This window comes from Rhinolophus ferrumequinum, chromosome 13 (assembly GCF_004115265.2).
Source record: "Rhinolophus ferrumequinum isolate MPI-CBG mRhiFer1 chromosome 13, mRhiFer1_v1.p, whole genome shotgun sequence".
Taxonomy (NCBI): Eukaryota; Metazoa; Chordata; class Mammalia; order Chiroptera; family Rhinolophidae; genus Rhinolophus; species Rhinolophus ferrumequinum.
The window spans coordinates 41403461-41428788 of NC_046296.1; the positions used below are offsets into that span (position 1 = coordinate 41403461).

General features: G+C 37.9%; 1 protein-coding gene across 3 annotated transcripts in view; it reads left to right on the forward strand.

Moving 5' to 3' along the window:
* The first annotated feature begins 14371 nt into the window (after positions 1-14371).
* THADA (THADA armadillo repeat containing) overlaps positions 14372-25328 on the forward strand; it is a 291641-nt gene continuing 280684 nt past the window's right edge. For 2 of the 3 annotated variants that reach the window (XM_033125139.1, XM_033125141.1), the window contains exons 1-8: positions 14372-15831; positions 18926-19021; positions 19322-19416; positions 20071-20201; positions 21265-21413; positions 21534-21566; positions 21820-21868; positions 24882-25069. In XM_033125139.1, coding sequence (XP_032981030.1) covers positions 18946-19021; positions 19322-19416; positions 20071-20201; positions 21265-21413; positions 21534-21566; positions 21820-21868; positions 24882-25069 — 721 coding nt within the window. In that variant the 5' untranslated portion in view covers positions 14372-15831; positions 18926-18945. Of the gene's footprint in view, positions 15832-16969; positions 16991-18925; positions 19022-19321; positions 19417-20070; positions 20202-21264; positions 21414-21533; positions 21567-21819; positions 21869-24881; positions 25070-25328 lie in introns of those variants that run through there. The other variant, XM_033125140.1, reaches the window with a different exon arrangement.

The window sequence follows — 25328 nt, forward strand, 5'->3', positions numbered from 1 at the left end:
AGGGTGAAGGGGCAGTGACAAATCCCAAGGGGCGGTCCCAAAGACTTTTAAGAACAGGAAGTCTAACGTGTGATTTTAGGTTGTTTGCTCCATGGTGCACAATGTGGACCCTGTAACGTCTGTAACATTCAAATGCTTTGTGTATGTAAGCGTATGGGACCACATTTCACGTCTAAGTTGATGCTTAGGGCAGAAACAAAACATAATAACAGAAGCCCAGAGGCAGAGGTGACCATAAGGATATTAGCATCCAGAGAAATCACAGAAGTCTTAGGTGTGCCTTAATTCTTCCACAGCTATGGAATTTGGTTGGGCCACAAGGAGAAGAGAGTTTGCCAAACTGATCTAAATCTCAAGGGATGGAGAGGGCCTAGCTGACATCTGGTTGTTTAAATTTTTATATATATACCAGGGGTGCTAAAAAAAATGTATACACATGACTTGTATTCATCTTTTGTTATCGCTATATATTGAGTATTGCAATTTTAATACAGTTTTTTTCCTTTCTTAAAATGTGTGTACATTTTTTTGGCACCCTCCATATATACATGTGAAGCCTAATTAGATTTATTATTTTTTAAGTTTTATTTTTAGAAATAATTCCAAACAAAGAAACATTGAAAGAATAAGAATAGTATATAGAAAATCCATATAGACTTTACCCGTATTCACTTTACCCATCTCTTTGCCTCATTTGCTTTATTAAAGCCCACATCCTGTAAGTCCTTTTTACACCCACTTACCTACCGAGACTTTGTGGTTTCCCATAGTGTGTGTTCATCATAGCTGCAACAAGCAACAAACCCGACTTGTTCAACTACAAGCGTGTTCCCAGTGGTCTTTGGAGGGAATTGACAGAAATCGATGTTCCACCCAGACTTACTATGTTTCCCCAAAAATAAGACCTAGCTGGACAATCAGCTCCAATGCGTCTTTTGGAGCAAAAATTAATATAAGACCCTGTCTTATTTTACTATAATATAAGACCGAGTCTTCGTAATGTAATATAATATAATATAATATAATATAATATAATATAATATAATATAATATAATATAATATAATATAATATAATACAATACTTGGTCTTATATAATATAATATAAGACCCAGTCTTATATTAATTTTTGCTCCAAAAGACACATTAAAGCTGATTGTCTAGCTAGGTCTTATTTTCAGGGAAACACGGTAGCTGAAACCCTCACCACCCTGCACAGGACCCACAAGTCAGGAATCCTATGCACATCTGAGAGCCCTGTTTCTACCTGTACAAGCTAATTTGAGCTCCAACACTGCCTTGAAGCCCTTCAGTGTTGGGTTTGTTTTGTTTCCATAAGAATAAAGTCCCTTGAGATTTGAAAAAACAAAAACACCTAGTTTTGTATTTTTTCATTGGCAAATTATTTTCTAGCCAACACCTACTTATCTACTCCTGCTGAACAAGCATTTGAGTGCTGTCTACAAAAGGAAAAATCTATATGGAGAGAATCTGAAATTTCTTCGCTTTCCTTGCGGAGGGAACCTTATTAGCTTTGTACAAAAACATTTTCATATTTGTAGGGAGAGGAGGTCTAACAAGTTCATCTTTGAGTAAGGAGGCTAAGGAGTTCAAGAGCCTCCACAGACCAGCTTGAAAAGTTGGAATGAACTTTTCCTTAGGTCACCTTTACAAACCTTATAAGGATTTCTCCCTCAGTCTTGTCCTTGTTTTCCTGAGAACTGCTCTGTTGAATTGCAAAATCTGCACCCAATTGGGAGATTCTGTTTAGCTCTGGATGAGTGGCAATTAGCCTTTGGCCAAGCTCTGGAGACACAAAGTTAGAGAAACCATGCTAATAGACCACTGTGTTCTCAGGATTTCTTTTTCCAATATAAAACTGCACCTCTTCCAGGTTAAACACCTACTGTCTTCATGTTTTCTTTTTTATGCTAACTTGTACACAAACTTTCTGATAGGCACATTTAGACCATTTAGAATGCAGTGGCCATTTGGGGGAAATTTTGACACGAACAAAGTTGTTCATTTGAGAAGTGCCTCAGACCAAAAAAAAAAGAGTGAAGAAACCTCCTTACAGAGATTGATTGTCTTGTTTGTTGAAAAGAGAGAAAATTAGGTTTAACTTAAGAATATCCCTTCTTTGGTTTTTATACTTTGGAGATTAATGAGACCTGATATTTTAATTGATTGCTTGATACAATTGTAAAGGATTCAAGTTATGTCAAAACCAACTGCACGTCACTCTCTTTTGTCTGTGTATATATAAAACTTACTTTTCTATATTTAAATTGTCTTCCACCTCCTTGCAGAAGGAACATAATTAGCATTTTAGAAAAACAATTTCACATTTCTCTCAAGCTGGCTCCCTCACATTTTTTGTTTCCTTTCCTCTCTATTTTCATTCTCTTGGGACAATTTAAAGATTAATTAATTTTAAAAAAGCAATCAGTTGTTATGTTTTTACTCTAGGAATAGTCAAGATAAGCAGTCAAAAATATCTAAAAGAAAAAGTAATTAAACTGTGTTTCTTCTTGTTGACACTAAAAAGTATATTTACATAATAGCCTGCATAACAGCTATGATATAAGAAGAAAAGCCTTCAATTTTAAGATAAAAGCAGAATTTTTGTCCTGATTGCATCTTTAAAAATTAGTATACTATATAAAAATAATGTCAACATAATAGTTTGATTTATTCAAGACAAGGGTTAAATTTCTTGTGATTCAAATTTCTCAAGTTTTCTATATTGGTTTTATGAATTAAATGAATTACCACTGTTTTCATAGCTTGCTGTAAATAAAAAATTATACATATAAAATTGTTTTGAACTAAATGGAATGATAATGAATGTCTGTTCAAAGGGTTTAATTTTATGAAATTCTTACAAAGCTACAAATCATAAGGATTTGATGTTTTTAGCTGAATTTTAGTAATTTCCAAATCTTTAACTTTAAAACTTTAGAGAAATTCTTAAGTTAATTAATAATCTTTGGATGCATGGACAGTTTTTAAAAAAACAAACAAACAAAAAAAACAACAGATACAAACATTGGTCACTAAACATAATATTAAGTTACCCTTATTACTTAAATTGACACTAGATTAACAAAATATGCAAATATATTTAGATGGTATCATACAGACACACACACACACACACACACAATTTTGTTCGTTAGTTTTGACTCCTCAAATTTGTTAAAATTACATGAAACTAGTGCTGAAGGAGAAAAAAATAGCTAAACAGATTTTGGTTTTCAATTCTCTAGTTGTCTTTTGTGTCTGAAGAAAATAAAAGTTGGTAACTTTGGTTAAATACAGCAATTAATATAAATGTTTAATTACACTAGATAATATTTTTTAAATACAAATATATATAAAGTGGTAATACATGATTTTCTGTTTTTTATAAAGAAAGTTATAGTTTATTTAGATGGTAAATTTACTATGATATATGCATTGTTTTATTTACTCAATTATACGTTAATTGTATTTAAAATTATAGTTTAAAGGCTTCAAATTAATACCTATTTGTACATTTATATATCTGTCTGTGTATGTGGAAATGAATACATATAAAGGTATATCAATAAGTCCTTTACTGTAGGTTGTTACATGAATAAAATACAAAAGGAGTAAAATTAGAACTTGGATTTTTTTCTATAAAACGAATACATTATTTTATGTGCAGATCAGTAGAGGTCATCAAATTATTCAGCTAACTCTTTGTGTTTCTTGATGTAGTCTGTAGTCTTAAATCATTTTTTTTTTGAGTCCTTACTTTTGGAAAAAAGTTAAATTCCTAGCAACCGTTGTTTATTGCTGTGTTTTTACAACTTTGCTGAAAATTGTTTTGTCTTTAGGTATTTATGAATCTGTCTCCTTTAATCCTTCTTGATGTTGCCTTTCCTAAATTCAACCCTCAAATTCAGAATATTAAAACCGTTAAGATGCCTTTTATGCCTGAACTATCAGTTTCCTAAAATAACTACTAGGTAACACAAAGAGTTGCTCCATCATCCTATAAAAGTAAGGAAAACAGTCATAGTTAGGTTTGTCCAAAAGTTTTCAAATTTTAATTCATTCAAAACAGGTATGAGAGTTCTCTTGTTTAATAAATTTAGGATTAAAAAAAAAACAACACATAAACACACACCTGACAAGAAAAAGAGAGTTTTTCTTCTTAGGCAAACCATATTTAAGGAAAATATCTTTCTTAAATACAAATATCTTTCTATGATTGTGTACTTTTCAAGTTTTAAAAAAACATGCTCATGTGTAAGCGCAAAGCCTCGTACAATAACTGTCTATCAAAATGTGTTTTTCCAGGATTCTGTCTTCACAATTCAAATTTCCCTTTTGTTCATAAAAAGTCTAAATAAATACTAGCACTAGAGGTACAGATGTATTAATTCAAATACGTAATAATCATTAGAGGCTTATTGCTTATTTCAGCATTTTATTGAGTAACCAAAACATAGGTTTCAAAACAAACCTTATCTGAAAATGTGACAACAGTATAACATGTAAAACTTTCAATTGTTTTGTTTTAAGGTCTCCACTATACTTCATGGTTCCCATGCTATATAGACTCTTCTACTGATAGAACGTGCTCATCACTTTTCATCTAGTCACCTAATCTTTATAAAATATTGTTGTATTGCTCTTCCCACATCACTAATATAGCCACTCTCCTTCTTTTACCTAAAAAAAGAGAAACCTATGATCGCTTGCCCCCTTTTAGGGAACTCTGCATGTCCCTTACAGACCTTGGAGAGACTCCCTTGAGTATCCCTGATTTAATTTTGTAATTGTTCATACTGAAAAAGAAAAACTAAACATTGCCAAGAAGGCTAGGCTATCACGGATTTGAATTTACCCTTGAAATGTAAACTTCTCATAGAAATTAAATGAGTTCGGATGGCCATATTAATTGCTCTTGCGCAGATGTGCCAGGGAACAAAAGATAAAATATTTGTGCTGATAGTAGGTATTGTTTGGGTTAGTCTATTTCAAAATGCTTTAGAAATAGAGATTTCCTGACCACTGCAAGAACCCTTATAAAATGGACTGTGAAATAATAAACTTGAGACTAAAGAAATAGTCACAAGAAAAGTGAGAGTTTTATAAAAGTCCTTGATGACATTACCCATATAGCTGAGAGATATTAGCCATGACACTCGTATAGAACCAAAATTAGTGGGGTAATTTTTAAGAAGTGTTGCTGGTGATGGTTCCAATGTACATGTAAATACTATTTGCCAAATATTTATAGCTCATTCTCTCACTTCCTTTGGGACTTTGCTCAAATATAACCTTATGAGCAAGGTCTTCCCTGACCACCCTATATAAAATAAGAAGTTTCTTCTCCTCCATTCTGCTTTATATTTCTTTATAGCAGTGTGTCTATCGTCTATCTTTCCCCACTAGAATGTAAGCTTCATGAGATTTCTTGTTCCATTCATTCCTTGTTATTTCCAGTGCCTAGAGATATCTAGTACATAACAGACACTGAATAAATGTTTATTAAATAAATAAAATAGGCCTTCCTAACTCCATTGCACTTAGCAGCGTTCATTTATTCATTCAACAAACGGTAACTTTTATTTTTCAGGCATTGTGTTGAGATCTGGCAATGATCTCTTATTTCATAACCTCTGCCTTCAAGGAGGTTATGGTCTAGTCAGAGGGACACTGACAAGTATATTAGCAATTAAAGCACAGTCTACTAAATTCTGTGATAGGTAGAAGTACTAGACGCTGTGGGACTGTACAGACTCATCTAGCCCAGTCTTGAGGGAATCCAGGAAGACTTCCTGGAGGAAGTAAAATCCTAACAAAGATACAAGGACAGGAGTTAATCCAGGTGAAAAATTAGGAGAGTCAAGAGTGTTTTATGCAACGAGAATGTGGAAAAGCTAAGCAGAAAGAGAGGGCGGTGCCAGACCTAAAGGCTTACCCTCCCCAAAGGTGCTGATTTGTTTCATGTGTTCAGTCTTTGCATGTGTTGTTCCCTCTGCTGGGAAGGACTGGAATGCCACCATATTTACCACTTAATCACCTCTACATCCTGAAAAACCTTTTGCTATGTGGCTTCTCCTGCCTCACATAAGCCAAAGTAATCAAGTCCTTCTTTGTCCCCTCACTATAATCAGTGTTTCCTCCCTTGTAGCCATTAGCAAAGTTTTTCCTTCACACTAGATGGAATTCTTAGAGAGCAGAAACTCTCTCTCATATACTTTAAATCCTTTGGCCCTAGGAACCTAAAGGGCCAGGCATAGAGTAGGTACTCCCTAAATGTTTGTTGAGTGAATGAGTGAATAATTAGTTCTGCTTCTGAATGTAGTTTCCTGATTCTATTACTTGGAGAAGATAATGAATGAAAAATCCCAGGACTCTCCTACATCAAGAAAAGAATGATTGCAGAATAAAAACTAATATAAATGTAGATATTTGAGATCTGACAATTAAGTTCGCGAACTTGTTGCAACAATGTTGCTACATTTTTTGATATCAGAAGAAGTGTTCATTATGAATTTGTACCAACTGGACAACAGTTAACCAAGTTTACTGTTTGGAAGTGCTGAAAGGCTGCGTGAAAAAGTTAGGCAACCTGAACTTTTCACCAACAATTCATGGCCCTTGTATCATGACAATGTGCCAGCTCACACTGCACTGTCTGCAAAGGTGTTTTTAGCCAGTAAACAAATAAGTGTATTGGAACACCCTCCCTACTCACCTGATCTGGCCCCCAATGACTTCTTTCTTTACCTGAAGATAAAGGAAATAGTGAAAGGAAGACATTTTGATGACATTCAGGACATCAAGGGTAATATGACGACAGCTCTGATGGCCATTCCAGAAAGAGTTCCAAAATTGCTTTGAAGGGTGGACTAGGCGCTGGCGTCAGTGCATAGCTTCCCAAGGGGAGTACTTCAAAGGTGACTGTAGTGATATTTAGCAATGAGGTATGTAGCACTTTTTCTAGGACGAGTTCGCGAACTTAATTGTCTGAACTCATACAGGTATATCTATTTTATCTATCTTATCTATCTATCTATCCACCCATCACTCTATCCATCTATCCATATTCTAGCTCTCGCTTGATTAGTAAAGGTGATGAAGAACTACAAACGTGTCTTATTTCATAAACTCATTAATATTTGTCTCCAAGTAATTCTGTGAAAGCAGAATCTAAGAGGGGCCTTGGCATGCTTCATATTTATTAAGGACCAACTTCCTGTTTGAAGGGTAGGATGTAGGTTGGAGAGAGAACTGCGATGTAGGCTCTCCAAGCCTCAGGAAATGCCTTGGGGAGGTCCTAGAGCATATATGACTCCAGTCAGAGTTACCCACAGAGACCTGAAATGTACCAAGAATGCCATCAGTTTATCAGTAATTGGATGGAAGAGTGTGTGCACGGGCATGGCAACAGTTTAGGGAAATCCTGATGGGGGTGACAGCTGGACACTGTCAGTTGACTGAATTCCAAGCAGCCGGGGCAGCAAGTCCTTCCTTGAGGTAGGACTTTTCTATCTACCAAAGTTTTATTCCATAAACATATAGTTACAATTTCAAATGACGTAGATTACATTCAAATTTCCCTAACCAGAATATACGTATCTAAAAAGATGTGGAAAAACATCAAAGACATATGATGGAAATCAGGATCCTGGAAACTTACTACAAATACGTTTGTTTGGAGATATTATTGGAATTTGAAACACTGCCATGCAGCTTCCTTTCTTTAAGTTTGATGGGTAACACCTTTATGTCAGAATTTTGGTTTACTTTGTCCTAAAAGCCATCTAACATTTCCCGTGGCAGATCACTCTCTCTTTTGAGGGATTGTGAATTTCATCTTTTCCATCCCTTTTCCATGACATCAGAAGCCAACCATCCAAACAAATTTCTCTTAAATGGATTCATATGGTAACTCTGTACCTTGAAGTTTAGTGTTAATCTTTTCTATTATACAATGAGTCTTCATACCTATTCTGAAGCCAACTTATTTCTTCAAACTTTTTCAATATAACAGATATTACTGAAGAATTTTAGCATTATAAAAATTACCTTTTAGTGGAAAAAATACACTTTTCCTCTGAATCTAAGAATTGTTTTTTCTTCTGTGTTCTTTTTTCCTACCTGTGTCATTCTAAACCATTCTATTCTACTGTTGCTCTTTCTTTCTGACGGCATTTCTTACTGTTTCTAACCAATGTTTCACGTTTTTTCTTTCCTAGCTGTTTTTTCATTTTCACAGCTTACATGACTATTGCCATCAATAGGATCTAGAGGTCACCAATAACATATTAAGGGCTAATTGTGCACAAAATAATGTTAGGCTCATACAGACAATTAAAAAATTGTCTGCCAGACCCTAAAACCTCAAGACTCTTGAGACGCAGCTGTATTCCCCCTGTGCACTTACATCTCTAGCCGTCATGTGAGGTTATATTCTTTTTCTCTGTGTTTTGCTGGTACACTTAACAGAATGGCACTCAAGTCAGTTCAGCTCAGTTCTTTAGATGTGATTGGAGCACTTGTTTGCCACAGACAGCATCAGGGACTACAGGAATTAAGATAATCCTAGCCCTCCAGGATTCTGCCATCTGAAGGGGTAGACATTCATATTAACAGATCATTTGAATACAAAATTAAATGCTAACAGAGAGGTACGCTCAATGTGCAATGGGAGGACAAAGAAAAGGCACTTATCTCAATGTAGAAGATTAAAAAGTTTTCTAGGGGTGGCCGGTTAGCTCAGTTGGTTAGAGTGTGGTGCTAATAATACCAAGGTTGCTGATTCGATCCCCAGATGGGCCACTGTGAGCTGCACCCTCCTTAAAAAAAAAAAAAAAAGTTTTCTAGAAGTGATGACAGCTGACTTGAGCATTAAAGGATGTTTAAAAGTCATTCAGTCCCATATTACTAGAGTATCAAGTTGCGGGGCATGAGAGGAGGCCCATGGGAGTAATATATGCCATGCCAAGGAGCAGCGATCATATTCTATGGCCATATTCTGGAGACCTATCGAAGAGTTTTAAGCAGAGAAGTCCCATATATTTTAGAAATATTCTCACTGACATGACATGAAGGAGGGTTATAAAGTAGTGGTTCTCAATGTGCCCTGAGCCAGCCGTTTTAGCATTACCTGGGGACTTAGAAATGCAAATTCTCAGGCCTCACCCCAGACCTAATGAATCAGAAATTCTGGGAGTGGGATTCCATCAGTTTGTGTTTTAACATGTCCTCCAGGTACAGGACGACAAAGTTTGAGAACCACTGCTCTAAATCAGTAGGGAACGTTTAATAAAGTCTGGATTGGGGCTCAGATTGGGGAGGAATTCACCTTGGGTGCAAAATTTCAGAGGGTGCCAAAATCCTTAGTGATGAAGATAAATATTATTTTAATGCAATATTTTTTAATGTCAAAATTAATGCCAAGAATTCACAACATTGTTTATTTTAGGATTCTGTGTTATTATGCAATGGGAACAGTTGTTTCCAATCAGCTTGGAGGTCCCAGAGCCCAAATAGCTGTCACATTTCCCATCAGGCAGTTTGGGTAATGTGGGGTTCAAAGCTAGCTTTATGAGTGTGAGAACTGTGCAGTCAAACAGGGCCCTGCATTCAGAAGGAACCAACGTTTAGAAGGGCGCCACACTTGCTTTAATGTTCTTCTGTCACTGTCTTGAAATCTTTCATAATTTCTAACGAAGGGGCCCTATATTTTTATTTTGTACTGGGCCCTGCAAAGTTCTCTAGATTGGTTCATGGGTGTGTTTAATTTTTTTTTTCCTTCAAATTTTACATCTGCATGCAGTGAATTCAGTCTTTTTGTTGTCGTTGTAGAACTTTCATTAACTTTTTACACTTGATTCAAAATGCAAGAGGACGTTTTAATAAGTGTATACAGAGCACACATTTTTCCCTTTGCCTCATGCTCCAATATGGCTCAACACAGTACTAGTCTGGATTGTTAGGACTAAGGGGTGCTACTGACATCTAGTGGTTAAAGGCCAGCGATGCGGCTAAACATTCTACAGTGCACACGACAGCCTCCACACAACGTGTATCGCGTCCAAAACGTTAATAGTGCCAATGCTAAGAAACTCTGCTCTACAGGGACAAGTCAGAAGGTTGTTAGCAGTGTCTTGAATTGGGGCAATGATAGGAACAATCTAGAACTAGAGGATTAATCAGCTGGGAGAAGTGGAATTTGTGGGAAAGACTCAGAGTTTTTGCTTGCTCAGGGCACAAGCTGGTATAAAGAATTCAAAAGGAAAATCCAGGTAGGTAGAAGTGAGGCAAACAGAAATAAAGCATGAGTCAGGACATCCAGATGGAGATGTTGATTTGAAGGTCAGCTTCTGAAGCTCTGAAAAGAGATATTTTAGAAGTGTCAACCGGTACTTCTATTGTGATCCTGTGCCCCACCCAAACCTCGAGGACAATTCCATCCCACTTGCCTCAGAGAATGGACACCACAGCTAAACTAGGGGAGAAGGAGGGCAGTTTTTGGCTTTTTGAGTATCATATGATTTTTCTGGAACTTGTAGCAGAGTTTTTTGTGCATTTCAAATATTTTAAGCACTAAAGTGCTCAAGTTCTAGAGTTCATTATCCTGCTATTAAGTAGCAGGCTGGGGTAACAGGCACGTCCAAGTACTTTTTCCCTGAGATGAAATAAAGATTCTACAGGTAGGGGAAGAGGAGAGACCAAGGGGATGTAGAGGAGGGAATGGCTGGGACAATGGGATTGGGTTGTAGGCACCAGATGGGCAAGAGCAGAGTCAGCATGAAGACCACCTCGCTCCACCCAAGCAGGTAACAAGGAGCTGCCCTTCCTGATTGTAGCAAGGTGCTCTATCTGGGGAAAACAACCAAGATCAGCAGGCAGCACACCTGCTTATGGGCAGCCCTGCTTTTCAATAGCTGAGAAAAACACATGTAGGCCCCAGGATAGAGGAAAAACCCTGTCACCTATCCTCAGGTAGAGCTGAAGAGATCCTCAGTCCGCTACAGGTGAATGCCAAAATAATCTCCCACTGCTTTGGTTACATTTCATAGGCAAGTTTCTACAGAACGCTTTCTGGATGGCTTTTTCTCTTCTTCAATTTTTACACAGGAGAGAGTGAATTCACTTTCCACCCTAAATATTTTCAACATTCTTTGTTGATATCAATAAAAGGCATGGATTTTTCTTTGTTGTTTAAGCTTATGGAATACATTTTCTAGCTACAAGATCATTTTCTATTTCCTGTTTTTTTAAACATTTGTTTGTTTATTCTTTAACTCTGCACCCCTGGGTAACTTTAAAGACAGAGATGTTGTCTTGTTCTACATCCTATCCTTAGGCCATGGTACAGTGCCCAGAACACAGCAGGGGTCTGTAATGGATGCCACAATGTGCTGCCTACATCCCCCCTTTAGGACCAAGGCACACATTCCCCCAGATGCTGCCAGTGTCAGCTGCTACTGCTCAGTGCCTGATCCCAAAACTGCTTGATGCAGGACAGACACTTTGTCCCTTACCAAGCCAACTCCAGAGCTCCCAGGACTACTGGCTAAGGCCTGTGTGGCAAATTCATCTCAGTTCTACCCTTTCTGTTCAGTTCTGTTTCCCTTAAACCCTTACAAAGGTTGTTTTCAAGAGTACTCCTGAGTAAGCCTCCCTGACACAAATCTCTGCCTAGACGCTGTTTCCCGGGACACTGACTTAAGACAATGTTTAATAAATATTTGTTGAATAAATGGATGAAGGGGTTCTTCCATTGTCAACTGTGAGGTTCCTCACCCTGAGCAAAAATAATTGTGGCAAACGTCTGACCTTTGTTTGTACATTTAACATTTTATGTTGTCATCTCAGGCCTTCAGTCAGAGCCCACACTCTAATCGTTCACCCAGCCTCGGGGTCATGCGTAACTTTCATATGATGACAGTATCAGTACCCAGTTGTTTTAGTTATATTGTCCCTTGGCCACTCGATGGCAGAAGTGAAATTTGAAAGGTCCCTCTCTGGCCCTAGGTCACCTACTTCAGGATTTAACATTAAACCGAGTTACCCGTTTCGTACCATTACTTCCTAAGCTCTTGTAATTATGGCATTGTTTCATTTTGTAGGAAAGTGTCATTGCATACTTGGCCTCATTTGCATATAAAAAGAAGAGTTCGACATATAATGGAAAGAACCCAGCATTTGTTCCATTTGAACATGTTTCTTCATCAGTAAAACGAGAGTCCCAGTTCTGCAGGCTTTGCAGGTCTATTGCGAGTAGCAAATGAAAATTATTGGGGTTGAGGGAATGGGCGTGGTTGAAGGGACCACATGTGTTGGTCCCTAGTCTAGGCCAGCCCTGGGTGTCGGGGACTGGGAGGGAGTTCTTGCAGGTCGAGGGGCTTTCCCTGAGAGGCTAGTGTGTAATGTTCTCTAAGGAGAACATCCTACTACAGTGCGCTCCGGTCTAAAGCATACTCCCAGGCTGGGGAGTTATTCCTCCTCTTGTGAGGCCCTCTGAAGTTTGTTTCTCCTCCTAAAACAGCACGGAGGTCTCCTGCATGCTGGGGTGCAGTCAATATAGTTTATTTCTTTCAAGAGCCCACAACTCCTGCCCTCCTTGCTTGTTTGTGCTATGACCACAGGAATAGGTAGCCAAGTTTGGACTAATATTTCACACTGCTATGGGATGGTCACCTCACTGCCTGAATTCACCCATTCCCACACCAACCAGTGTCCAGCCACGGGAAGAGATAAGCACCAGCCAAGACAGTATAGTTTGGCCCAGGCTTAGATGTGCCTGGGCTAGGGTAGTGTGGACAGCTCCCACCAGACCTGAGCCGTGCTAGCCTCTCCTCCAGGAGACTGCAGCTGTCTGTTAGCTGGCCCCTGCTCCATCAGAACCACATGCTTAAAGGCCATGATCAAAAAATGCGGATCTGTCGAGGATGTGTAGACTGCTCACTACTCAGGTGTTGGAGAAATGCAACTTAGAGACGGGAACTGTGGCCCATATGGGGAAGGAGTTTGACAAAAAGTACAGCCCCGCCTCGTAATACAAGGAGTGAAGAACTTCGGTCATCACGTAACACACAAAATCTACTATTTCATCTACTTCTACTGGGTGAAGTGGCCGTTCTTCTGTTTAAATCTGGTTAAAAGCATGGACTGTGCCATGCTCCTGGTGATCCACCCCCAAACAAGAACTGCAGCCTAAATTCCAAAGACCAGCGCCTGGAACCTTCAGGCTTGCTAAGGAAACACTGCGATCTTTGAAACTTTATTGTGAAGTTTTATACATGTGTTCTCTCTGTACTAGTTTGTTGTGGTTATAAAACAACTAGCAATACAGTTGGCATTTGTATTTATTTCCTATTCCATACTTCTCTGCCTTACGTTTTTTCTCTCCTCAAAATCTATTCTTTAAATTAAAAAAAGACAAGATTTCCCTCCCCCACCCCCACCAAAAATCAAAGACAAAAACCTAAACTGTACAGGTGAGTACCCTGGCCTCCATCTGGTTTGGATACTGAGATCAATGGAGGTGTGCAGCCTGGCTTCCACTCTCTTTTTCAGTTAGGGAGTGTATTAATTTTTTGTTGCTGCTGTAACAAGTAACACTAACTTACTAGCTTAAAACAACACACATTTATGTTAGTATAGGTCTGGAAGCCAGAAGTCCAAAATGGGTTTTGTGGGGTTTAAAATCAAGGTGTCAGCAGGGCTGTGTTCCAGTGTTTTCAAGTGTGTAGAGGTTGCCTGCATTTCTTGGCTCATGGCTCCTTCCTCCATCTTCAGAACACATCACCCCTGCTTCTGTTGTCACATTTTTCTGTCTCCAATCCTCCTGTCTCCCTCTCATAAAGACCCTCGTGATGGGGCCCACCTGGGTAATTCAGGATACTTTCATCTCAAAATCCATAACTTAATCACATCTGCAAAGTTCCTTTTACCACATAAGGTAACAAATTCACAGGTCCCAGGATTACTGTCAGATGGATATCTTTGGGCCTTTATTTTGCCTACCATACCATTCTTTTGTCCTGGCAGCTGGAGATCAACTCTTCGTTGGTTGACTTCTCTTCTGGAGTGCCTCATTGTATAAAAAGTTATACCTCATTAAATTTGGACTTTATTCCTTCATCTTCCCTTGATGGGATCAACAGGGTGATGAATCTGTCATTTGTTTGGAGTATGTTATTTCTTTAGTTGGTTTATTGAGAGATGATATCCTGTATGCTTGTGAAACCATTATAATTTACATGGTGAACCTGTGGTAAATAATTTGCTGACAAAGAGAGAACTAGTTTCTTGAGCATAATTTTGCTGCCTCCCCCAAAACAAAACAAAACAGTTATATAAGTGCAAATACTTAGGTGTATTTGGTTCAAGGTACAATGTATTTCTTGCTATAAGCCATGGTCAAAAATATTACAAAAAAATTGCTGTAGAGAAAGTTCTGTACACATTCATCAGTTGACATGTACAAGAAAGTTCACAGTGGCATTCTTAAGGGCAAAACCTGGAAACAATCCAAATCTTCAGAGCAGTAGAATGGATACATAAATGTGGAATATTAAACAATGGAACACAACAGAGAATGAAAGAAACACTCCATTTTATGTGGATGAATGCCAAAAGCAATGCTGAAAGTAACAAAGCCCTAGAGAAAACATATACAATTCCATAAATAAAGCTCAAAAATCAAAATAAGATATTGTTTAGTGATTTTATATATATGTGTGTATATATATAATATACATATATTTGTGTGTATATATATGTATGTGTATATAGATACACATACACAAAGAAAGACAGGGAAGGTGAATAAAACTCAGAAAAGCAATAAAGACTTAAAAAATCATCAGTGACTAAAGCTTTGAGGAACTAATGTTTTTCAGTATTTCTCTAATTAACTGCACCTGAACAAAGCACCACAACTATTTCCTGATCTTACCCCTGTCCCAGCTCCTGGGACAGTGTTCAGCACCCAGTTATTTTATTTACTTATTTTTAAAGATCTGAGCCATCTGACAATTTATATTATCTGTGTAAAATACATGTATATCTTAAATAGTGGCTAACTTTCAAGGCCCACGCCTGACAATGCTCCCACAATAACGCTCATTAACTATTTGCAGAATGAATCAATGCACTTTTGGCATACGTTAGTTCATTTCAAATGCTTTTCATTTTTCTCAAAATTCTTATTGCGGATTCGGTTCAAAGCCTGCCCCATCCCCTACCCATCTCGCTGGCTTAAGTCTTTAGGCTCCTCGTTCTCAAGACCCGGAGGCAGTTTTCTCCCCGACTCTGCTTTGTGCAAGCGGAATGGGAAAAGAGTGGAATGCCTGGGTGGAGGAAAAGGTGCTTCCCAGTCACTGAGGGGTGTGGAGGCCACGGTGTAAGCTGCCCCAAGGGGGTTAGGCGAGCGGGATTCCAACCCGAGGGGTCGATCCAGCGCTGGAGGCGAGTCATCCTCTTTCAAGTCGAAATCTAACCGAACCCACTCTCTAACACCCGTTCCCCGATGACATCACTTTTTCGGACTTCTGATTGGAGGACCGCATCAGTCCAATTATCGCGATGACTCCTCCTCCAGGTCCTCTTGCTTCGTTCTCTTCACCGCGACCCGGTAGTCGATTGCAGACCACGTTCAGAGTCATCGAGACACCGTAGAACTATAGCATCTTCCGGGACTAATCTAGACGGCTGCAACTCTCCTCAGACGCCGGCGGGCACGAGGTTTGGCTCTCAGCGTCCTGTCTGCCAGTCCCTCCACCACGCGTGACTCCACCGCTCGGCTCGGCCACTTTATTAACGCCACCAGGTGATTCACACCAATTCCCGTCCTGTAGTATCGCGAGAATTTAGTTTTCTGAAACAGATTTCCGGTCGCTTAGGTCTCCTTGGAGATAGCATTTTAACCAGTGATTTTTTTTCATCTGTCATTCTACGGACTCCACGTGGTTCGGAAATTGCCCCGCGAATGTTTGGGGAATTCAGCCAGAGAGGTGTGGATGAGAGTGAAGCAGCGTTAAAAAGGGAAGCAGCTTGAGGACCCAGGAGGCGTATAATTTGCGGAGCATCTTCTGGCCACTTCAGCAGTGCTTAGGGTGGGCGTGGGTTTTCCCCTATTGGGAAGGCCTGGTCAGGTCAAACGTTTAGGCATCCATTGAGAACGCGGAAGCACCGCGCTTATTTTTGTCTAGGCTTGAAGTTTCCAAGATCAGATCCTGCTGCAAATTTGCTCACCATTCACAGAGAATAGTCTCCCCATTATCTGCCTCTATCCCATTTAGACTTTGTACAGTGGTCACTTCCCTAGGAAGTGATGATCTCCAGTTGTTCCCTGGATCTAATCATGTCACTTTTCAAGTTCTTTCCCTTGTCGATGCCGTTCTAGCTGTGTTCATTTTTTTCTTTTTTGTTTCCTTTTTTTAGCTGTGTCCACTTTTATTACCATTTTCTGTTAAGTGGTTTTTCACATGCCATTGCTATGTTGATACCTTATTTTGCAAATGGATCAGATTTCATCTGTGTGAGGACTAGCTTGTCACTTACATATAGAATATAATTTAGATACCAGCAAGTCCACCTTTCTGCCATTAGAGGCATACATGCCTTCTAGAACATCTCTGACAAATGTTTGTTAATTCATATGTCATTCACTTAATATTTATTAAGCACCTAATATGCACCAGGTACTGTTTTAGGAATTGAGAAAACAGTGGCTAAAAACAGATGGAAGTTGCTGCCTTCATGGAGTTTCCTACTAGGGGACACAAACAATGTACGAATAAACAAGTCAGTATAATTTCAGGTAGTAAATACTATGAAGAGGAAACGCTGTGGAGATGGTGTGTGTGAGTAGGAGTGGTGGCGTTTTATATAGAGTGCTCACAGAAGGCTTCTCTTAGGAAGGGATGTTCTAGAAGAGACCTGAGAAGTCGGCCTGGTTCCGGTGGAAGGAGCATGAACATGCAGAGGTATCGGGAAGTGCAAAGCCCCTTAATGGGAACAGGAGCATCAGGGATTGCAGAGTGCCTTTGCTGATGAAGAGAAGATTGATTTGAGATGAAGTGCAGAAGGAGAAAGTCAGGACCAGATTATTTAGGGCTTTGAAGGCCAAAGTCTGAAGTTTGAATTTTAAGTGTAATTGGAAGTCCTTGGAAAGCCTGAGAATAATCAGATTTTATTAGAGCTTTTAAAAGATTGCTTTGATGATTGCGAAGAGAATGGACTCTTCAGAAGCAAGGAGACCAGGTAGGAGGCTATTAGAGGAGTCCAGGTGAAAAGGGTTCGTTTCGCTTCTTTTAGGATATTCCTGGTGTTGAAAAATTCTGTTTAAAAGGCAGTCTATTACATAGTTGGAACATGGAGTTCTTCCTTTGTATTGCGCCGGAATCTGTATCCCTGAAGCTTGCACTTTTTCCTAATCCTATAGCAAGACCAAAGACATCTACTCCCCTTTTCTCCAAAACAGTCCAGCGGCTACTTAAGACACTTGTCCTATTCTCTTTCTCCAGGCCAAACAACACCTTTGGTTAACTTAGCTGTTCTCTGAAGGAAGTGCTTTCTTAGGCCCTTTAGAAATTTGGTTGAGAATTAAAAGAGTATTTGAATCCATGTTATTTTGCTATACTTTTTACTAGAAAAAATTACTATGCCTTTGAATCCTTTGCATTATAGATTGTGCCTTTACTGGAGAAGACAGATAAAAATGGCACGTGCGATCCCACTATTAGAAGTTGCTTGGATATTTTAGCAGGAATTTATCTTTCTTTGAGTCTTGGAAGCTCCATCATTTATTATGGATTCTTAACATATAGCCAGTAGCACTGAACCTAATGCTCCACGTGTCCCCCGACCTGTGGGATGACCAAGGGATCATACAGTCTCTCAATCTACCTAACTTCTAATGTGCTTTGTGGCGGCCATGTTGTGCCGTTGGCTCACACTTTGAGATGTTTCAAATTGCACTTCACCCCCAATCCTGTATTTCTATGTTATATTTTTCTAATCTAAGCGTAGCATTTTACATTGATTTCTGTTTCATCTTGGTAAGTTTATTCCAGTTCATTGGCTCTTTTTTATTCCTAATTCCATCATCCAACATGTCCTTCCAACTTTGTGTCTTTTATCAATTCACATATAAATTCTTTTATAAATTCACTATGTTGTGTCCTCTAATATATGCATCATATACACTGCTGAAAATGCTAACAGCATCAAGAAAAGAGCCCTGGGTGGCATGTCCCTAGCAACTTGTCTCCAGATGGCATGGTACCATCAGTGTGTATTTTTCGAGTACATTTGTTCAGTCCATTATGAACCCTGTCCACGAAAATGAACTCTGTTAACTAAAAGAAAACTCTGTTAACTAAAAGCACATTCACAAGGATAGTATTTGACAGTTTCCTTTATCAAATACTCTGCAGTGTGTTATGACACCTCCCGATCTGTCCATTCTAAGACGTTAGTGAGGTTAGACACTTTATTTTTGGAAAAACTATGCTGCTTTCTTTTGTTATTACTAAAATGAAGGTTTGCTGTATTTTAAAATACAAAGACTGGGTTTAGTAGGTAAAAGTAACTTTAGACAATAATGAACTCTTCTTGAGCTTAAAAAAAGTTTTTCTTTTTCAAAGCAAAAATCCTTAGACCAGTGGTTCTCAACCTATGGCATCTTTGATCCTCAGGGGACATTAGGCAATGTCGAGAGATTTTTTTGGTTGTCACACCTTGGTGGGAGGAAGTTGCTACTAGCAGCCAGTGGGCTGAGGCTAGGGATGTGTTAAACATCCTGCAGTTCACAGGCCAAGAACACCCGCAGCAAAGGATTTATCCGGCCCAAAATGTCAGTAGTACTGCCATTCAGGAACTCTGCATTAAACAATGCCTTCAACCTTTCTTTCTTGCAGTGACTACTACTCTATTTAAAATGGTTATAAAGAAAAAGAAAGAAACGCAAGTTACTGCGTTGACCATTTGTCATCAGGACCTTGAAACGTTGAGATGTAAGCGATTTCTGACTTTTATTTCTTTCTTTCTTTTCTAGGCTGCAAACAGTATTTTTATCTCTGGGACTTCCTATCACCTAAATGTTGAAACTCTTGCTCTTTATTTTTTCCATGTTCTTTTATATTTAGTTTTAGATGTAAAATGGTTTTCTTGAAATTCAACTTCAGAATAAGTTCTGCCTGGCTTTTTGAGTTTATAAACATTTAAATTTTGTAGAATGAATACCAAAGGCAAAAAATTCATGGCCATATATTGTTAAATCACTGAAGAAATTTGTGTGTGTGTGTGTTATGTAGCTTTGGCTGATGCGGAAGAGAAAAATCTAGCTTCTTTACTGTTACATTGTGTACAACTCACCGATGGAGTGTCACAGATCCCTTATGTTAAACAGGTAAGCCTGATTTGACATTCATGGATGCATCTTGTAGATTATCATGCTTTTAGGGACTTTTTAAATTAACTGATAATTGGCTCCTGCTGTCTAATGTCAATGTATCATTAAAGAATAGGGTTTTTTTTCTGTTTATTTTATAATATCTTTTTATTCAAAGTAGCAATAGAAGCCATATTCAGAATTCTACCACCACTGGACCTGTAAATAGATAGGATGAGATAATTGTACATACATTTTGTGTGGAGATACATTTAAAAAAAATATTTCTATTAATCTGAATCTTCAAAACTTTTTAGCAAGCACGTTAAAAAGTTAATTTAAAACGTAAAGACTGTCTTTACTAGTATTTCAATATTAGGATTTACCATTTGAACTTGCATAATATTTTTTTAGAAAGCAATTAAATGTGTCATTAATAACTCAGTAATTCTCAATGAAGGTGGGTCTGGAGCATAAAGTGGGAGTTGAGGGCATGTGTTAAAAAGATTAATAAATACTGAAATAGGTGTTTACATGAGTATCGTTAACAGTGCAGTGTGGAAAATATTTCACATTATAATTGAGAATTAAAAGAGTATTTGAATCCATGTTATTTTGCTGTACTTGATATTAGAAAACAATTACTATGACTTTGAATTTTTTGGATTATAGATTGTGCCTTTACTGGAGAAGGCAGATAAAAATGCCACGTGCGATCCCACTATTAGAAGTTGCTTGGATATTTTAGCAGGCATTTATCTTTCTTTGAGTCTAAAGAATCCCTTGAAGAAAGTCTTGGCAAGGTAAGGAAAAAAAGGAAGGGAAATTGGGCATTATAAATGTTCAGTTTTATCAAAAGTAACCAATATTTAAAATTCTTTTCCTGGTTTGGTTTTAGAGTTGGGAGTATTTGTTTATACGCCAACACCACCCTTTTATTCACTATAGTTTGATAATTTTGGGGTTTAATTATATGCTAGAGCAAGTTATCCCTCTAGTGACTCTTTGTTTTCAGAATATTTCTATTTTTGACTTTTTTTTTCTTCCAGAAAAACTTTAGAACTGTTTAGTCAAATTGAAAAAAAAAAATTCCTGCTGGTTTTGATTTAGATTGAGGTAAAATTGAATTAAATTTAATTTCTCCATTCAATAAATTTTTATGTAACGCCTATTATGTGTCAAATATTCGTGGCATTGGGGATACAGTGAATAAAACAGTCTAGAATGGAGTTCTAGTCTAAGAAGAAGATAGAAAATACACAAAATAAATAAGCAAAATACATAGGATTAGACGGTGTGAGTGCTAATGGAGAAAAATAAGGCAGAGAAGGGGGCAAGGAAGATCCAAGCGTGGGGTAAGGGTTACAGTTTAAAATATAGTGGTCACTTCAGATATCTTTGCTCAAAAAGTCATTGATAGGATGATATTTGAGATTGACCCGAAAAGGGTGAGGGGATGATTATTAAGTATATTTGAGGGGAAAGTATGCCAGGTGGAGGAAATAAAAAAAGCAAAGGCTTTGGCATGTTGTTAGAACAGAGGAAGGCCAGGTAAGTAGAGCTGAGTGAACATAGAGGAGGTCAGAGCTCAGAGTGGGGCCAGATTGCACAGGGTCTTGTGAGTCATTGTAAGCCCTTTGGCTGTTACTTTGGGAGGGACGTTGTTGGACAATTTTAGGCATAGGAATAACATGGTATTTTGGTACTATCACTCTGACTACTCTTTTGAGGATAGTCTGACGTTATTTTCTGCCTGTGTTGTGAAAGTCTAGTTCAATATTTCTTCATTCGTAATGATTTCCCTTCCTCCCCACATATCCTGTACTATAAGGTTGTCAGATTTTTAATACTTGGTTCTTTTTCTAGCTCCCTAAATTGCCTACCTGAATTTTTTCTAACTGAGGCCATACAAAGTTTTACTTCTCGTCTTCAGGAAGAATTGAACACCACTGATCTATACTCCTATAGGAAAGTGATTGACAATATATCTTCCTGTCTAGAGAACTTTAAGTTGGGTAAGCCAGCTCTTCTCTACTACTTTTTCTGGCTAACACCTGTCATTACATCATTGTCTTTAAATGATGTTAATTGTATGGTCCTGAAACTTCTTATCAGTGTTAATTTTCCTCCCACAGGTATAACAAGTGTTAATAATCTTCTTAAAAATGGTAAGTCCTATTACTTTTGTTTTATTCTGAGAGGTGACTGCTTGTGTGAGTCATTTTGGAACTGGTTCTTTTAAGTTTCTTGGCAGTGGGTAGAGTACTGCAGATAACTAAGGTACATCATGCTCCTTTCTTTTACATTCCTATTTCTATACTATGGTATCATTTTAAGTAACAGAGATTTAAAATATTTTCTTGTGCTGAAGTTAAACTGCACAGTTTTTTAAATTCTGGTTTGTCATTCTTTTTGTTTCAGTGCTTCATTTTCTGCAGAAGAGTTTAATTGAAATCTCAGAAGAAAATAGGTAAGTTTTATGTTTGCGTGCTTGTGCATGTGTGTGTGCATACTTGTAGTTGTGTATTGTTTTAGTACAAAGAAAGTTTTAAAACGTTCCAGAATGTGCTCCTTTCTGTCTCTCTCCATTAATATTGCACCTAATTATTTAAATTTATTTTTTAGAGGTTCAATATTTAATTTTAAAAAAGCAAATAAATTATTTTGAGAATAAATGACAAAGGGAAGAGCTTTTTCCTCTACTTGAGTGTTCCTTTTTCGTAGCATCCTGTTCTTATTTCATGGATGAAGTATGCTCTGTTATCTTTCTGAGTATATTAATTATAGTAGCTTTTTATTTAAGTTTTTAAAATTTTTACGTAGTCTCTATTTCTTCCACATTGCTTTTTTTCTGTTTGCTACTTTTGGTTGCTATTATTTGTTACTAGAAGCTCTCCTCAGAAGTCTGGTAATCTTTGGCCGAGCCGAGCACTCATATTTAAGAATAGAGCACTGAGAGTTGATTTGAATCTCTGTGCATATGGTTGTGGTTGGTTGCAGGTTTTATTCTAAGCTAGTCTAGCTGGGCTCTTTCTTTGGGGAACCCCTGATGTCAATATCTTTAGGTCTTTTTGCATGCTTAGTGAATTCACCAGGGAAGAATCTTCCAAAGATTCTTGGAAGAGTCTTACAAGAATGTTAAGAATGGCTTAACATTCTGATTGCTGAGTGAGAAATAAGAAAGCTGAAGTTTTGCCGTTTAGCATTCATTTTGCATATATTTACCTAATTCTCCTGTTTGCAATGTGGTATTGCTGCCTTATCTGTGTGTGCTATTTTTTCTGTCCAGACACCTGCTGTTTTACCTTCTCTAGAGGTAAACCAGTTCTTTGCTGGCTTGGAGGTATGGTCCAGAGTTTTAATTTTTTTTCAACAAACTGGTAGCCAGTCTTCCTGTTTACAGCCCTACGTTCACCTCCACATCAAGGACTATCTAGTGCCCACAATTTCTTAGCCTTTTGGGTCTGCAAATCAGGTTGCCTCTAGGTTTGTTCTCTGGCTTAGTAGTCCCCTTTCTTGATGCTGCTAAGTCAGTTGTCACTCATCCATCTACTTTGTAGCTTCTATAATTTTATTATTGTCTTGTTGTCTGTTTGTTGTCCTTGTGTATTTATGTCTTAAATCCCTTGACTGTTGGTTTAGGGAAATGCTGGGGAGAGTAGAAGTAATATCTGTGTGCCATCTTTAACCCAACGTCTCCTCTTGCCTTACCAGGAAGGAGCTCCTTCTGTGTCTCCTTTTAGGCTCATCTCTTAAATGTAGGTTCTGTCCTTTTTATTCTATTTGTTCCGATTGCTAAATATCATCCACATCTCTGTACTTAGGATTCCCAAATATATCACTTCAACTTAGATCTCCTTCCTGAGTGGTAGATTCATATAGTCACTTGCCTCCCGGACATCCTAACTTGGATGTTTTACAGGTACTTCAAATTCAGTGTGTCCAAAAGAAAATTCACTGACTTTTTATCTCTAGTCTACTTTCTGTCTCTTTGAATTTGCGTATCCTAGAGACCTCAAATAAGTAGAATACAATATTTGTCCTTCCGTGTCTGGCTTATTTCACTTATAATATTTTAAAGGTTAAGCCATGATGTAACATGTATAAGAATTTCACTCCTTTTTATGGCTGAATAATATTCCATTGTATGTATATACCATAATTTGTTTGGTCATCCATCTATCAATGAATATTTGGGTTGTTTCTACCTTTTGGCTGATGTGAATAATACTGCTATGAACATTAGTAGAACAAACATCTGTTTGTGTCCCTATTTTCAATTTTTTTGGTCATATACCTAAGAATAGAATGCTAGATCATATGGTAATTCTATGTTGAACTTTTCGAGGATTTCCCCAAACTGTTTTCTCTGACTTATGTTTTAATACATTCATTCTGTGTCCTGCTATGTTGAGAATAGACTGAGAAGAGCAAAGATAGAATCTGGGAGACTAGTTAGGAGGCTATCGTAGTACTGTGTTTCCCTGAAAATAAGACCTAGCCAGACCATCAATTCTAATGTGTCTTTTGGAGCAAAAATTAATATAAGACCCGGTCTTATGTTAGATAAGGCCTGGTCTTACATTATAGTAAAATAAGACTGGGTCTTATATTAATTTTTGCTCCAAAAGACACATTAGGGCTGATGGTGTGGCTAGGTCTTATTTTTGGGAAAATACAGTAATCCAAGGGATAGATAAGAGTGGTTCAGGCCAGGCGTAGCAGTGCAGGTGTTCTAATTCTGGATATATTTTGAAGGAAGAACCAACAATATGGGATGAGGAGGAGAGAAATCAAGGATGATTACAAAGTTTTTGTAGGATAGAGTAGCAGGTGGTACAGGTTTGGAGTTGAAGATAAGTTAGCCATCTAAGTGAAGATAGTAGGAAGTTTCATATACAAGCCTGGAATTAGAGCGATCTGGGCTGCATATCAAATTTGGGAATTGTCAGCATATACGTTACGATTTAAAGCTTATGAGCTAGATATGATCAGCATCAAGGAAAGGAATTAGACAAAAGAAGAGGACTGAGTTGTGGAGAGCTCTAACATAAAGAGATCAGGGAGAAGAGGATGAACTAGCCAAGGTGTCCAAGAAGAAGCAACGAGGAAATAGGAGGAAATCTAGGAGAGCCTGGCATCTTGGAAGCCAAGTGAAGATAGTGTATGAAGGTTGAAGGAGTGTTCAAGTTTATAAATTGTGTCGTTCATTCTTAGTTTGTTATTTTTACTCCAAAAAAAGAGAAGTGAGTTTAGTCATTGGCTGAGAAAGAGAGAAATGTGCTAAGTTAAGAATATTGAAACTTTCCAATAAATGTCTCCATAATTGGAATGTTTATGGGAATAGAAGAGCGAGGCATAAATGTCTACTATAATCAAACTGATTTTGGCCCCTTATTGGGGAATGTGTTATTTTGGAATGGAATAGAAATGGTGACATTTTTATTTGACTTTTCTTTTGTAATGCCTTTTCTTTGTTGTAGAAAATTTGCTGGAAATCATATTGTTCAAACACAGTTGATGAATGACTTGTTGGTAGGCATTAGAGTTTCAGTGCTGTTAGTACAGAAAGCACCAGGCCTCCAGAGAATTCACTTGAAGATTTCTGGTTCTCCCACATGGCAGAGTATGTGTGGATTGCTGAGTATTTTCACCAAGTTTTTAAGTGATGGTAAGTGTAAAAACGTACAAATGATGATTATAATTGTCACTCAGCTTTTGCTAATAATGGTATGAAATATACGTTACTTAACTGAGATGTAAAACTTCTCCTCCCCCAGCCCTTCAAAGTGGGGAAAGGAACTGGATTACAGGGTTTTTTAATGCTTTTTCCTTCAAATGTATCAATTCAGCAAGGGATCATGATGAAGGTCTTTTCTAAATGTGTGTGTGTGTGTGTGTGTGTGTTGTATACAAAGAAGAAAACCTAA